The sequence below is a fragment of the Poromitra crassiceps genome (assembly GCF_964638095.1).
Source record: "Poromitra crassiceps genome assembly, chromosome: 23".
In the NCBI taxonomy this organism is placed as follows: Eukaryota; Metazoa; Chordata; class Actinopteri; order Beryciformes; family Melamphaidae; genus Poromitra; species Poromitra crassiceps.
In genome coordinates, this window is record NC_139639.1 from 17,399,485 (window position 1) to 17,414,741 (window position 15,257).

Genomic DNA, 15,257 nt, shown 5'->3' on the forward strand with positions numbered 1-15,257 from the left:
GGTTTTGTAACGGTAAAGTCTCTGCTACACCGAGCGTTTATGGTCTCACTCTCACAAAAGGTACATGGTACAGTGAGTGGAAGTTGTGCGTTAGGGAAACGCAGACACAACTCCTTGATGAAGAGTTAAAAGATCATCCTTTATTTATTAGGGTTAGGGTTAGGGTTACAACTTAATTTCCCAGTTGTCACAAGTCACAAAACGTAATCAGCCGGGTGTATGGGAAACATGGTTAACCAACCTGCTAACGGTATAGCAGAATGTATTGTAAGAGATCGGCGTGAACTATCCGTTGTGTTGTGAAATAAATTAATACATAATAATCGTGAAACCTCAAACGTCAATCATACCATCAACATCTATAATTGTTGCAGTCATAAAGAAGATTATGACTGTGAATCGTTAAGCTTAGCCTGTTCTTCTGGTCTCAATGCGCGCGCGCGCGTGCATGCGTGTACGTGCGTGTTTGGATTTGATTGAAGTGTGACCGAAGGCGGCCATCATGTGATACTGAATGCCAACACACAGAACATCACTGTGATCTCTCTCTCTCTCTCACAATGTCTCTTCACTCACACACACATACACACACACACACACACACACACACACACACACACACACACACACACACACACACACGTCACACACGTCACACACACTGCTTTGACCTGGGAATGTTCCTTCAGGCTAAAGCAGTGTCATGCATGTCACATTAGCTGTCAAAGAAGCTCTCTGTCCTGTGATCCACTTATCTCTTCCACCGCACTCTCTTCTCTCTTCTCTCCTCCCCTCTTCTCTCTCCTCTCTCTGACTCCTCTCCTCTCTGACTCCTCTCTCCTCTTTCTGACTCCTCTCTGTTTTCCCTTGTTTGTTGCTTTTACCTCGTCCCCTCGCTCTATCCTCTGTCCTTTACCCTCACTCTCTCACGCTGTCTCTTCATTCCTCTCTCCACCCCGCCCCTCAACCTCCGTCACCTCTACCCCCAAAATATGCCTCCAGACAATTCAGTGTGGTTCGAACTGAAATCAGACCCACAGGCGTGAATCATACTCGGTGCATTCCTCCCCTAAATGGTTTCATACTTCTGACTGGGGTCTTGCAATCTTGCAATGCCATTTTATTTATTCACATTTGTTCAGTGTTTTTGCAAATAACAGATACATGTAAATGCAGTAATGCATCTCATTTGTTTCTCCTACTGTACCTATTGAATAGGTGCCCTGGGTCAGCAGCCTGCCTTATTAAAGGGACAGTTCCCCCCAAAATTAAAACTCTAGAGAAAACCAGTCACCATTGACCATTGATTCTCACACACACACACACACACACACACACACACACACACACACACACACACACACACTCTGTCTCATAGCCCTGCAAAACGCACAAAAATGTGTGTGTGTGTGTGTGTGTGTGCATATGCTGAAGACATGCAAACACACATACCACACACACACACAGCAGGTTTGTGCACAGTTTTGTCTGTGAGGAGCCAGCAGAAATGGCAGGAATGAATGGAGGGTTTTCGGAGGAGGGGGGGGGGGGGGGGGCATCATCTCTCGGGGTTTGTGGTGGCGTGAACAGCCTCACTTAAATCTGCTCTCTCTTTCTCCACACATTCTTGCGTTTGTCAACCCCCCCGTGCACTCTTCTGTTTTCATGTTTACCGAATTTATTGGCCGGACCCGGGTCGAGCTACATCAACAAATCCTTCTCAGCCTTTGTGTTTGCACAGGCTTGGAGCAGCAAATGGGTGAGGTTAGCACAAGCCAGGCGAGCTGTCCATCACAGAAATGTTCGCCAATTTTGTACTTTCCGGGAGTTTTTGGTACTCTCTGGAATGCCCTACTTGGCAAACAGCACCCATTTGGCACTTGTAGGCTAAAGTAAACCTACTACATGACTCAGGTATGGTCCATATCACAACACTGTATCAGTATAACCCCAGGTAGTCAGCACCAGCACCTTATTTGGCACCTGCTCCTTTCTTCTCTTCTCATCTGATTGCATTCTGAGAGAGATCTAATTAAATACAGAAAGCACAGCAAGTATGAGACTGGCTGGCTTCCTTCTGTGTCTTAGAATATTTATTCTGGATTGAAAGCACAAGGAGGAGCGCTTTGACTCTGGTATAGTTTATACTAACAGTTGGACAGAAAAAGTGAACATATGCTTTCATAATGTGTGTGTGTGTGTGTGTGTGTGTGTGTGTGTGTGTGTGTGTGTGTGTGTGTGTGTGTGTGTGTGTGTGTGTGTGTGTGTGTGTGTGTGTGAGAGAGAGAGAGAGAGAGAGAGAGAGAGAGATCTGGCTCAGCCATGGAAACACTTCAAGGAAAATATGTTGAACCGTGCTCAAACCGACATGTGAACATGAAATAAAGGTATGCGAGATGGAATCTGCGTCTGATTGCGAGTTTGTGTGTGCGAGTTTGTGTGTGTGCGCGTTCTGCATTTTTGTCCAATACTCATCTAATATGTGATCTATGTGATAAAGTGATGTGACACAAACTAAACTCATATCATTCTCTTGCACGCACAAACAACACGGGCACAGATACAGTATCTGAGATACAGCAGCAGCAGCAGGCCAGCAGACACGGGCAACAGGAGGAACTCATCAGGTCCATGTACAGTATGATGTCTCTCATCTCTTTTCCCCTCAGGTCACCAAGTTTAAACCTTCCTGCTGTAAAGTATCATAATCCTACACTGTAAATGCACCTACTGTTTATTGCGTGTCTGACGACGTGATGACAAATTTATGGGGCCAACAATTACAGAAAAAAACAGATATCTGGGACGTCCCTACCTACCCAAACGAGGGTCGCAGGATTGAGCTCTGAAGCTGGAAAGCCAGATTAAGGGTCCTTGTTCGCTGCACTAGTGCCTCCTCTGGTTGGGGAGGTTGGGGAGGGGAACTGGGGGTAATAGCGTGATCCACGCGCTGCTACGTCCTGCTGGTGCAGCCCCTTGCTGTCAGGTGAAAAGAGGCAGGTGGCGACTGCATAATGTATCAGCGGAAGCATGTGCTAGTCTATGGCTCTCCAGATAGGCAAAGGGCGTGGAGTAACAGCCGGGACAGAAAACTGCTGAATGTTGCAGTTAATGTTGTATGAAAGTAAAGCTATAGAGAGCAGCAGATTGTGTGTAATGACATACAGTATTCTAATTACAAAAATTGCTACTGTATCTGGGGTGCAGATACCAACATAATTCTCTCTCTCTCTCTAACTCTCTCTCTCTCTCTCTCTCTCACTCACACACACACACACACACACACACACACACACACACACACACACACACACACATTGTAATAATCAAACCCTGCCTTCTGTTACTTTATAACAACAGCATGGGAGTTCACCTCAGTTTGAGCCAAAGCAGCTAGCACATTCTTCAAGCTGACTAAATCTGCAGTCGAGAGAGAAAAATGACAAAGAGAGATGAAGGAATGTAGGGGAGTGAAGGTCGTGCAAACATCTGATGTCCTCTCCTAAAGCATTGTGACGGTAATGACATGCTTCATTTATTCTGCTCTATCAGTCCAACTCCACCCACTGATGGACTGTGGCTCCTCCTATTCATCTTGGTAAGATCACCAGGCAATATTCTAAACCATGCAAAAGGTTCAGTCCTCAAAAAACAGAATTATTCTGTAACCAAGTGTCTTTAGGAGACTCTACTGGTTAAAACTTCCCCCAAATGCTTTGCTTTCCATGTTGCAAGCATCCCTTTCAGTTCCTACAAATGCTGGATATGTCATTTTTGTTCATTTGGAAAATAAAATGTCACAAATTTTGCATAGATAATCTGATACATTTTTTTTTTTAACTACATCTTATCTAATGATAAAAAGGTTGCACGTCATGACAAGATAGTTTGTCTTAGACAACATTCACACAGAGTAACTCAGTATAGGGTATTTATGTAATCATTAGGGCAGTTAACTCAGTACAGTAGTATACAGAGTCTGAAGGCGTAGCTGTAGCATTCGTACTGAGGAGAGAGGGGGCCCTGCTGGCTGTTGTCTCACACAGACAGCGGTGACAGGGTGCTGCTGCATCACACAACCCACGGTACAGACTCCACACACTATCACTGAATCCCACTCTGAGATCCCTGGCCATAGAAGCCTTTTCTATTCCCTTTGCTCTTCATTAAGAGAGGCGGGCCCATGGCCACAAAAAGTTACTCTTTGGCTACCAAATATCCCATGTAGGTGGCCCACTGTGGCCACCACCACACTGCGAGCTTTCACCAACTGAACGTTAACTTTACAGTTACACAAAAATCCCGGTTCGTACTACAGTTCCACAAACACCCTACATCCTTCGGTCCTTTTAGTTCAAAATGCTACAAAACCAGCCTACAGTACAGTAACGTTTCTGTACGAGTACTGTACTTGTCGCTGGCTAGCTAGTAGCTACTGATATCATCGGGACTACTTAAGTAACGTTATGGGTTTCCTAAGCCTAACTACTCAAACTGCTAACGCGATTACAGAGGAACCAGAAACACAAAAGGTGGTAGAAAATGAGACATGTAAGCACGTAAATGTAATAAAGATGAACTCAACATCTTCATTTGGAGACAACAAGACGACTACGCAACCAGTTGCAGCGAGGCTTTCAGCACAACACTATTATTTGCTGGCCAACCATAAAGTAACATTTGCATCCACAAAGTTGAAAACAAGACCACTCTATTTACAGTAAATAATTATACATTTTCATTCTAAGGACTTTTCATTTATTAAAGACTGTGTTAAGTTGCCTTTTCTGCATTGTTTTGACATACGTTTACATTTGGGCCTCCAAAAATGTACTTTGGCCACCAGATGTAGGGGCTTGGTGGCCCGTGCTTGAGAATATTAGTGTCTATCCCTGGGAGAGGGCTGAAAGGAGGGTTTCAAACTTGTCAGGGGTGTCGGTGCAGAGTTCGGCCACTAGGGAGCACCAGGGACTGGAGAAAGGACAGAGAGCTGTTTCACTGGAGCTGTGCGTGCGTGTGTGTGTGCCCGCCTACCTGTCACTGTGCGTCTATCTATTAGTCTTGCTCTTTGATTGCCTCCTGTGCGCACACTCAGCATACAACGCATTAGGCAGACATTAACATAATGCTGAACATCCTGTTGAATTTGATATCATAATTTCATATGTGAAGTCAATAAAGAACCTGAGCTATGACACCACACATATCTATTGGGAGTCTACACATACTGTACAAGCCATACAGCTGCTCGCTGATCAGCTGCTTTACATTGCAAATAAACCCGTGTTTACATTTGCTCCTCACCGACAATGGTCACTACGGGTTACCTGGACTCACAACACAGGTAACCAATCAAAACGCATGGGGGGAGGAGCTTTCCGGAAAAAGGGGAAGCAAGGACAGACAAGGTTTGAAGAGAAGGGGGGGACAAAATCGGCAGGCTGCACTGATCTAAAGTCTGTCAGGCATTTTCATGGTCACTGAGAGTTCAAAAAGGCAAACTGATCCTGGGTCTGTACCCAGAAGCAGCGTTTCTTTTTCTTTTTTTGCCAAAGGGGATGAGAACAATTTCCTGTTCTCTTCTCGATGTCCCAGACAGCTGCTGCTCTGACAGATTCACACACACAAACTATAAACACAAGGTAAGTCCACCACTCCTCTTCTATAGTATAGAGGTGTTCTACTCTACATATTGGAAAATATGTATTACTGCAACCGAAAATGACATTTCTTTCTTAAGGTGATGGTATGATGTTGTATAGGCATGTGCTGAAGGAAGGGAAAGTGAAAGTGTTTTTCTGTGTGTGTGTGTGTGTGTGTGTGTGTGTGTGTGTGTGTGTGTGTGTGTGTGTGTGTGTGTGCATGCGTGCGTGCGTGCGTGCGTGCGCGTGCGTGTGTGTGTAAGTGTGTGTGTGTGTGTGTGTGTGTGTGTGTGTGTGTGTGCGTGCGTGCGTGCGTGCGCGTGCGTGTGTGTGTAAGTGTGTGTGTGTGTGTGTGCGTAGGAGTTTCTGAGTATGGCCGTTCCAGGCACCAGGCCCACATACACATCCTGCCAAGAGATGTCGACTGAAAAAGTAGTTGCATGCAGTTGTATATGAGCTACTTTAAATGAGGGCAAACGCATTACATACACACACACACACATCCACACACAAACACCGACCCACACGCACACGCACACCGACCCCCACACATACGCGCACCAAGAAGGGCGTCAGAACAGAGTGCTGTGACCACCTCCACCAAAGCCTTGATTCACAATCTCCTCCCCGCCACACACCATATTTCTCTGTGTTCGCTTAGCGAGGCCTGGTTACCCCGAGCAACAAGAGGAGCTTATCAGCTGCTCCTTCTCCTGCCACACTGTTATCAGCCTGGCCTAGTTCACACACACACACACACACACACACACACACACACACACACACACACACACACACACACACACACACACACACACACACACACACACACACACGCGCATGCACAGGCTTGGGAATGGATGTTATGGGGGCTTATCAGTGTCCTTAGGGGGCTGGCAGCCACTTCACAGACTCAGATCCCGGCGCCAAGGCCAGAGCAGAGGCAAACCTATGTGACCAGGGAGCCGATGAACAAAGGCTCTATAGAGCCTCCTCTGTCGGAGCGGGGGACTGCGGGGCACGCTAACAATCAACCAAGGAGACGTCACGGCACAGTGGCAGCCATCACCAATCAACCAACGCAACTAGACCCATGTGATCGAGAGGCGACGATTCAATCATACAGATTTATGAAACAACCTTTAATATAACCTTCTTTCACGTGAGCGATAAACATCACTGCCATCGTTGAATGTCATCTAAATGGCCAATAGGCCGATGGCAGTCAACAAGGCGACTATCGGCCGATACTGTGATGTACGGACGATATATCGGTGCGTCACTACCACGTTCTGATCTGTCATAATATACTATTCCCTTTTGTGAAACTGAGAATGCAAGCTGCTTTCATCATCGGTTAGATACCAAGCAATCTTTTTTCCACTGCATTCCATCTGCCGCTATACGGTATGCATGACAGCTTAGCATTCATCCGAGGCCTGATTACGCTATTAGGTTATTTTTCCTGTGCAAACTTGCCTAGGAGATACCTTGGAGGGGGGGGGGGGGGGGGGGAGACTAAAAATAAAATAAACCATGCTACCAAAATGCTGAGAATCAGTAGTGTTGGATTGGTGTCCGATCATCTTGCTATCAAAAGATCTGTGATTTGCTTGAAAAGAAATCCCCTCTGCTGTTATAACACGGAGGGGAAGTAGGAGGCTTCACTGCATCATGTGAGCCCTTCCTTTATTTGAAAAAAGACGATTCTTTCTCCTCGCCGACTTGAAACATATCACGGCCCTTTGAGGCGTTCTAGGCTGTAGCCAAAATCCTCCAGCAGCACTGACGACTGCAAAACACCAGAGGAAGCTGACGGAAATGAGAAGGCCATTTGCTGGCACGCAGATGTTGGTAGCGGTTTGGCAGCGCGAACTCAGGAAGTGGTGCCTCCTAACTGAGCTGTGCTTCCTGTGTGATAACGGACAGAAACATGTTGTGCCTGTATCACGCGCGCGCGCGCAAAGACAAGGGCGCACACACACACACACACACACACACACATAACTGTTGTACAGTAGCTCTCTGTCAGCTGAAACGCACATGAAAAACAACACATAGGAGCTGTGAGCGTACCAAGATTGGTTTAACTGAACTGAAGATCAATGGGGTTGAAATCAAAGCAGTGCTCATTGATTAGAATTACTTCCTAGCGAGGTTTATTCTCAGTAAGGTTGGATGCTGTTGTACAGAAAACTTAAACATTGGTGTGATCTTCATCAGCCAAAGGTATGTGCAGGTGTGCCCTCAACTGAAATTCGAGACTTGTGGGAGAGAGAGAGAGAGAGAGAGAGAGAGAGAGAGAGAGAGAGAGAGAGAGAGAGAGAGATATTGTGGTATTAACAGGAACAGACAGAGGGGACCGTATTCTCCCAGCAGTTAACTTGAAATACTGAGCCATGGTGGAGCCTAGAGGAGCAGGAGATCGAGGGAGAGGGATATATTTATATGTGTACTGCGATTTTGTAATTGTTGTATTATGCTGTAACTAGGGCGTCCTTGAAAAAGAGAGCTTGCTCTCGATGGTCCTCTCTGGATAAATAAAGGTTAATAAATAAAAAATAAAAGTATGAGGAAAGACGTCCGAGGACGAGGGGGCTTGGAGACAAGGGACAGTGATGTGAAGGGCAGGGGACGCGGGGAGAGGGCGGGGGGACAGGCACAGGCACAGGTACAGCACAGCACAGGGACAGGGTGTGCTGAACGTGAGCAGGAGAGAGGAGTAGAGGAGAGAGATGACTCTCCCAGGCTGGCTTTGGCAGTTGTGAATTTGCCACTGAGAGAAGGCGCTCGCTGAAACGGCCCTGAAATCTTGAAGGCTGAGCCAAGACATGCTGATGCTGCCTCCCCCTCGCCCTCCCGCACGTACTACACACACACGCACATGCACACACACACACACACAAACACACACGCAGACACACACACACACACACACACACACACACACAGACACACACACACACACACACACACATACATACACACACTCTCTCTCTCTCTCTCTCTCTCTCTCTCTCTCTCTCTCACAAGCACAGGCGCACATTGCGATGCAGAAGCTTCCTTCCTGTTGCTGGTTTGGCCTCTTTCAGAAGCGAGATAAGAGCAAAAGAATGAGATATATTAAACGGGGCGAGCTGGTGTTTTCTCTCCGGGTTTTAGATCAAACTCTGATCACATTTTCTTTCTTTGGAGATTTTATTAAAAAAGGAAAAAATCTAGCTGTCTTTTACCACTTGCCACTCACAGCAGGTGTGTTATTCTCTCTCCCTCTATCTGCCTCTCTCTGTGCTACTCTGTGTTTTTGTCTCTGACAGCTCTCAACTCCACCCCCCCCCCCCCCCACACACACACACACACCTCACACACACACACACACACACACACACACACACACACCACACACACCTCACACACCTCCGCCCTGTTCTCTCTGGTCTCTCTTCTCTGTTCTCCTCTGGCAGGTTGGCTCAGACCACAGGACGGTTTTTAGCAGCCCCCACTTCCTCATCAAGAGGAGATGCAGAGCGAGCTTCCTGTGTGACGCACCGTGTCTCTGGTCAATTACTATACTCACATCGCCTTTTCTGACGTGGAGTCGCACACTGCACAGAGAGAGAGAGAGCTGGCCTCTGCACACGTCTCCTAGGCTGGAGGACTCTCTCTTCTGACACCCCGGGGAGATTCAGAGCGACAGTTAGGCCGCTGCTGTTCATCAGGAGGTGAACATCACTCCAGCTGGATCTGTCTGGAACACAGGAACACAGCAAGTCGTTAACAGTCTTCGGGGGGAAAGCTGAGATGCCGTCGTCATAGAGTTACTAACGTGTGTGTGTGTGTGTGTGTGTGTGTGTTCGGGAAAACTCAACCATGCTGCAGCAGCCAGAGTTCATATTTGATTTCGCCAGCGACCGTGTCAACATGTCACAGGTGAGTAAATGTTGGCGTGTGTGTCTATATCGGTGTGTGAGAGGGTGCGTGTGTTGATTCATCTCTCCCTCTGTGTTGTAGCTGGAGGGACACTCAATGTACCCCGCGGTGATTGTGGAGCCAGTCCCCCATATGCACCTGCTCTCGTACTCCGGCCTATGTGAGCAGCAGTCAAGGGATCACCATCAACTGCTGAAAGGTCAACACACACGCACGCACGCACGCGCGCGCACGCACGCACGCACACGCACACACACACACACACACACACACACACACACACACACACACACACACACACACACACACACACACACTCCTTTCGTTTTTTTTGCCTGTCACATTTGAGTATTGAAGTTCACCTACCACCTGGCAGTCTATGCTAAATGCTATTCAACAGTGTTACCTTTGTTTCACGAGGCTTTTTTTATCTTCATGCCTGACAAATTAAAACTCGACTCCGAGTCGTGGAGCGGTACACACGAAGGGGGGGGGGCTGCGCATGTGCAGCTGCAGCCGTCGCACATGGACCTCCCCCTACAAAAAAACAGGAAGTGAAACAAAACATCACTAGCTTGCCTGGAAAAGTTAGCTGATGAGTATTAGAATGTAGATGTAACGTGAGGTAAATTTGTCTACAGCGCTATGGCTTATTCCTTACCAGTGCGGGAGATTAAACGTAAGTTACGCCAATGTTACTTGTTGTGTCGAGTTGTTTTTCGTCTGCTTTTTGGCTTTTGGGTGGAGAGAGATGCTGAAAGTTGTGCATGGCGAGGCTAGGCTAAACGTTACTGTAGCTACCTACTGTCGCACTATGTCGCACATCTAATTTACGTTGACGTTACGTCAATAACTAACGTTACAACTGTCTCAGGACACGACCTTTGTTTTGACAGGTCGCTGACATAAAGTTTAAACAGCTGTTCAGTAACGTTAGCTAAAAGATATGTTCTAGCTCAGTCAGTGCTTGCCAACTCTTTTTTCCCTTTTTTGGGGGGTTCTAGCTTTGGAGGAAATTGGCTCCCTGCTGGATGTTCAGTGAATTGGGTCATAAAAGTCAACCCCCCCTTACTTGATGTAGTAAAGCAGGTATAACGTTAACCAATACCATTAATGATGGTTCCAAATCCATTCCATTTAGGTGTTCCAGTGCTAGGGCCTCATTAAATGTCATTGGCTACACCAGGTTTACTTCCTGCTTCACCACCTCAAAACACTGCTAAACACCCACCGGTCTTATTCTCTGTTCCTCTCTTCTCTCTGGTCTATAGTGGAGGCATGTGAAAGTGGAGAGGAGGAGACCATGGAAACACTTGTTGCTGCTGACTCGCTTCTCAACATGGACTCCCCTGACATCCTCTCCCTGGAACAACAACACTACTGTAAGACACACACACACACACACACACACACACCACAGCACTCGAGTTACACAACTACCTCATAATGTTCACGAAACACCCTCCTAAGACCTCACCTCTTAGGCTTTTTTATGTAGGACATGTTTGCGTTTGAGGCGTTATTTTTAAACATGATGTTCACAGTGCTGTTCTCTCCTGTTTGTGCCCTCCCCCTCCAGCCCAGATGTTTTTACCATCGCTGGGTGATGTCATCACTGCTCCTGTTACCCAGCTGACTGTGTCAGCAGAGGGGATCGTGGGAGCTGTTGACCAGCCCCAGTGGCACACGTTGCATACAAGGAAGCCTGTGGCACACCATCAAACCAAAAAGAGAGGTCAGTCACTTTCTGCTTTATTAGCATCTTTGCTAGCAAGATTTGGGACATGTGATTATGAACAGTTGTGCACTTCACTGTGAAGTGTGTGAACCCATTCATAATTTATATTTAAATGAGATGCTTGTTCTCAGTAAACTCAGAGAGAAAACCTCGACGTCGGAGGGCAGAGTCTCCCACACCGGACATCAAAGTGAAGAGGGAGAGATACCACAAAGGTACAATCCCCCATGTATGTTTGCAAGAAAGCAACATTGTATATAGTACATACATACATACATACAGTATACATACTAGGGATGGGCTTTTCTAGCAAAAACACTAGTCGAAATTCGCTGGGCAAAAGTCGACTTTTCTTTTTTTGCAAGTCAAATTTCACATGGTCTCGGATGAAATCCCATGGACAGGGAGAGGGGGTGACTTTGGCACTCTTATTGTCATTAGGCAGCCAGACATACGTTAGCCGTTAGCAGCGTTAGCATTAGCGTAGCACCAAGATGGCCCAGGGAACAGTAGAGAGAATATCAGCTTTTCTTCATGCAGTAACAAGCCTTGAAACCTTTTCCTTGTGGCTGAGTGTTGCTGTAATATAGACAGTTTAAGACCATTTCTACTACATGTCTAGCGTTTCTAGAGCTACTGGGTGCTGCACTACTGTCAGCTGAGCCTAGAGCCGTTCTGCTGCAGCTCCTACGACAACGTCACATGGACAAACGTGTCAAAAAATGATTTTCGACTTTCAATAATAAAAGTCGATCTTGATAATAAAAACGATTATTCAAAAATGTGAAATTCATTGCCCATCCCTCATACATGCATACATGCATGCTTTTTTTTTTGTGCTGCGACCAGCAGCTCCATAAGTCTATGTCGGTCGGTCGACAAAAAGTTTATCACCCGTTAGTGAGCACAGTTCTCGCCCTAGGAGGCTGAAATTTGGTATGGAGGTCATGTGTGTGTCTGTGAAGGTGTGTGTTTGTGTTCATTACAATTTATCTAAATGGGGCGGTGGTGGGGCTTCGAAATGTGGGGTTGCACAGGCAGAGTAGGGTGGGCTGCCCCTGCCATCCTGCATTTTGAAAATGTGCATATGGTTGCAGCTATTGCGAATTGACACTTGTTTAATTCTCGGGAGGAAATTGGGGTGACAACAGGAGCTGTTTTTTTTTTATTATACAAAAGTAGTTTGTTTCTTTGTTGTTGTTGTTTTGTTTTTTTTTCACTTTTGTGTCATGTTTCCTCTTTTTGTGTTTCAGGAGGGACCACACTGTATCTGTGGCAGTTCCTGATGGAGCTGCTGCAGGACCGGCAGGTCTGCCCCCGCTACATCAAATGGACCAATCCCCATGCTGGGATCTTCAAGTTGGTCAACTCCAAGGCAGTGGCCAGACTCTGGGGCAAACACAAGAACAAGCCAGACATGAATTATGAGACCATGGGCAGAGCACTCAGGTACAATACAAGGGGGACTAGGACTACACAAACATGTTGGAGTTATCATAACATGCTTTGTGCTTGATACATTTCTATATAATGTCTCTACTTCATATGGCTAGGGGTATGGTTCAGTGTTTCTGTTCCTGTTCAATTCTGACTAATGTTTGTAGTTGTTCAGTTTATGATTGTTAATGCTGCGCCTCTGTGTTCATGTAGGTACTACTACCAGAGAGGCATATTGAACAAGGTTGAAGGCCAGCGGCTGGTCTACCAGTTCACCTCGCTGCCCAAAGACATGATCTACATCACAGATGCAGATGGCATCAAAGAGGAAAATGACGACGATTACAATAGTGGCAACGATGAAGGTGTGAGCGACGACCCTGAGGACAGCACGTTATCCTCCAGTGAACAATCGATGGAGGAAGCAGATTCCCACCTGACAGAAAAGAAGAAGCGCTCGGGCGGCTCTTTCCGAGCCCCAGGTAAGCAGCGGACCAGGCCGGCTCCCCGGGCCTCGGCGCGGCGCGGCACCGTACTCCGGCCCATGGGGACCAACCTGATCCAGCAGCAGCACTTGCCCATCGTGTCAGCCGAGATGCTGCGGACCCTCCAGAACCTCCAGAGGGTCCAGTCGCTGCAGCCGGCGGGTCGTGCCTCAGTCTTCACAACGGCCCAGCTGCTGGGGAGTCTGTGCGAGCGACAGGCCGCCGCCGAGGTGGCTGTGGAATGCAAGGTGGAGAGGCTTGATGTTCCCGTCACCCCAGATGAGAAGCCACACTTGGGTCAAGTGGTGACTCTGCACCTGGCGCCCCTCACCAGCTCAGACCAATAGAGCAGACAGTCCACCCACTGACTCCCCAGACTCAGGACCAACACCAGAGCTGCACCTTGCTGTCGTGACAACCTCTGTAGACCAGGACTCATATGTCTGACATGTTTGAGAGTAGGAATACGGATTTAGGATTATTTTTCTTCTCTTTTCCATGACATTAAATGAGATGGTGATGGGAGACTTATTAATAATCCTAGATCCGCGCTTCCTCTCTGATGTCCGAGTTTCAACCTTCATATTGACAGGAACCAAAAGCTCTCACAACCTTCAGCAATTTGCCCTCGAACTACAACATAACCGCCTTCAACGACCATTATCTTAAACTTTCCTCAGTCTCCGAATCTATTGCTAACCCCAAAGACAGAAATGCACTGGAATCTATGGCCACTCTGCAGAGACTCGATGCACTTCCTGCTTGCACTTCAGCTCCACTGTAATGGAGCTAATTTTCCGATCAGTACACTGTTCTCTCCGCCTCTGCCCTTTCTCTCGCTCTCTTGTCGTTTGTTTTACTCACTTTCTTTATCGTCGTCTTTCTCTCTGTATTTTTGTTACTCTCGTGCCTTTTGACTCAATCATTCCTCTGCCTTGAAAATGGCTTTGCACTATTGTTTACCCCTGCTGAATGTTCCCTCCCCAAGTGCCTCAAGGTCTCAGTCCACCCTGTGCCTCAAGGTCTCAGTCCACCCTGTGCCTCAAGGTCTCAGTCCACCCTGTGCCTCCACTGTCATAAGGTTATTGAGGGAATACATTCCATATTCTGATTCTTATGATTAATGACTTGTGTTTGTATTGTGAGTTGGGGAAAACAAGGGATCGCTGTCATTTATAGAATAGTAATTGAGCACTGTTGCTGTTTATATTTAATGTATTTAGTGTTTGGACACAGATTCGTCCTTAGTTGACAATCAATTTTGAAACGGTCTCCCCGCCTTTCATTTAGCTACAGTGCCTCTTGGAGACTAGTCTTTCACACACACATTTTGCTCAGTTATAACGGTTATCAATGCTTATCTGCACCTCTAAAGCCTTAATATATTTATGTATTGTGTATTGTATGTCTGTGAACATGTTCGACTTTGTGCCTTGTTGCCATTTTCTCCCTCAGGTTCGTAAATGTTATTTTGCTGCACAAACTGTATGCTCCCTCTTGCACTCGAATACTCTTATGCAAGCAAGTAAAATGGCTGGCCCTGTAATCATGATGTTAATTTCTGTGTTTTTTCAGGTGATCTTTGATGCTTAGAAGTGTGCCTTGCCCCCCGGGGAACCCTATATATGACTATTTTTCCACTTTATTTTTGAATAGACCATTTACTAGGAGTTCCCTTGCTTTGCTATCAGGAGTTTCTGTTATTGCTTGATTTGCTGTCATGCAGTTGTGGAAAGGAAAACTCAATTATTATATTCGTGAAATAAACTTTAAATTTTGTCAACTTCTGTGTGAAATGGGCCTTATTGATTGAGAATAAATTGTTCAGGAAAGGCAGCCGTTTGGGACAAATGTGTTTTAAGAAATTGTCGAAGAAATTTGTCGTCTCATTTATTCCTCCTGCAATATTAGACAGGTACCATTGCATGACTCCCCCAGGCCATTAGGTGGAGCAGCAGTGTGAGGAGTGCAGTAGGCGATATTTCTTCCACAGGACGGCGAAGGCACGTCCCGCCCTACTCTGCC

The 15,257-nt window shown here is 46.6% G+C and overlaps 1 protein-coding gene across 3 annotated transcripts; it reads left to right on the top strand.

The window, feature by feature from the left end:
- The first annotated feature begins 5,587 nt into the window (after nt 1-5,587).
- Nucleotides 5,588-15,009, top strand: LOC310797123 (ETS-related transcription factor Elf-1-like). Of its 3 annotated transcripts, none has more exons than XM_083659426.1 (8): nt 5,588-5,642; nt 9,107-9,572; nt 9,654-9,771; nt 10,844-10,954; nt 11,152-11,307; nt 11,442-11,525; nt 12,564-12,759; nt 12,961-15,009. In XM_083659426.1, exons 2-8 carry the CDS (start codon nt 9,513-9,515, stop codon nt 13,577-13,579), a joined length of 1,344 nt encoding a protein of 447 aa, XP_083515552.1. In that variant the 5' UTR covers nt 5,588-5,642; nt 9,107-9,512; the 3' UTR covers nt 13,580-15,009. The 3 variants fall into 3 exon arrangements, with proteins under 3 accessions (XP_083515552.1, XP_083515553.1, XP_083515554.1); XM_083659427.1 differs by lacking the exon at nt 5,588-5,642 and adding an exon at nt 8,803-8,894; XM_083659428.1 differs by lacking the exons at nt 5,588-5,642; nt 9,107-9,572; nt 9,654-9,771 and adding an exon at nt 10,136-10,251.
- Nucleotides 15,010-15,257: the final 248 nt, after the last annotated feature.

Bases quoted from the DNA above. Each gene is read 5' to 3' on its own strand.
- LOC310797123 (XM_083659426.1), top strand. From the start codon at position 9,513: ATGCTGCAGCAGCCAGAGTTCATATTTGATTTCGCCAGCGACCGTGTC. The intron at 9,772-10,843 runs GTCAACACACAC...TCTGGTCTATAG, and splicing joins TCACCATCAACTGCTGAAAG to TGGAGGCATGTGAAAGTGGA. The intron at 10,955-11,151 runs GTAAGACACACA...CTCCCCCTCCAG, and splicing joins CCTGGAACAACAACACTACT to CCCAGATGTTTTTACCATCG.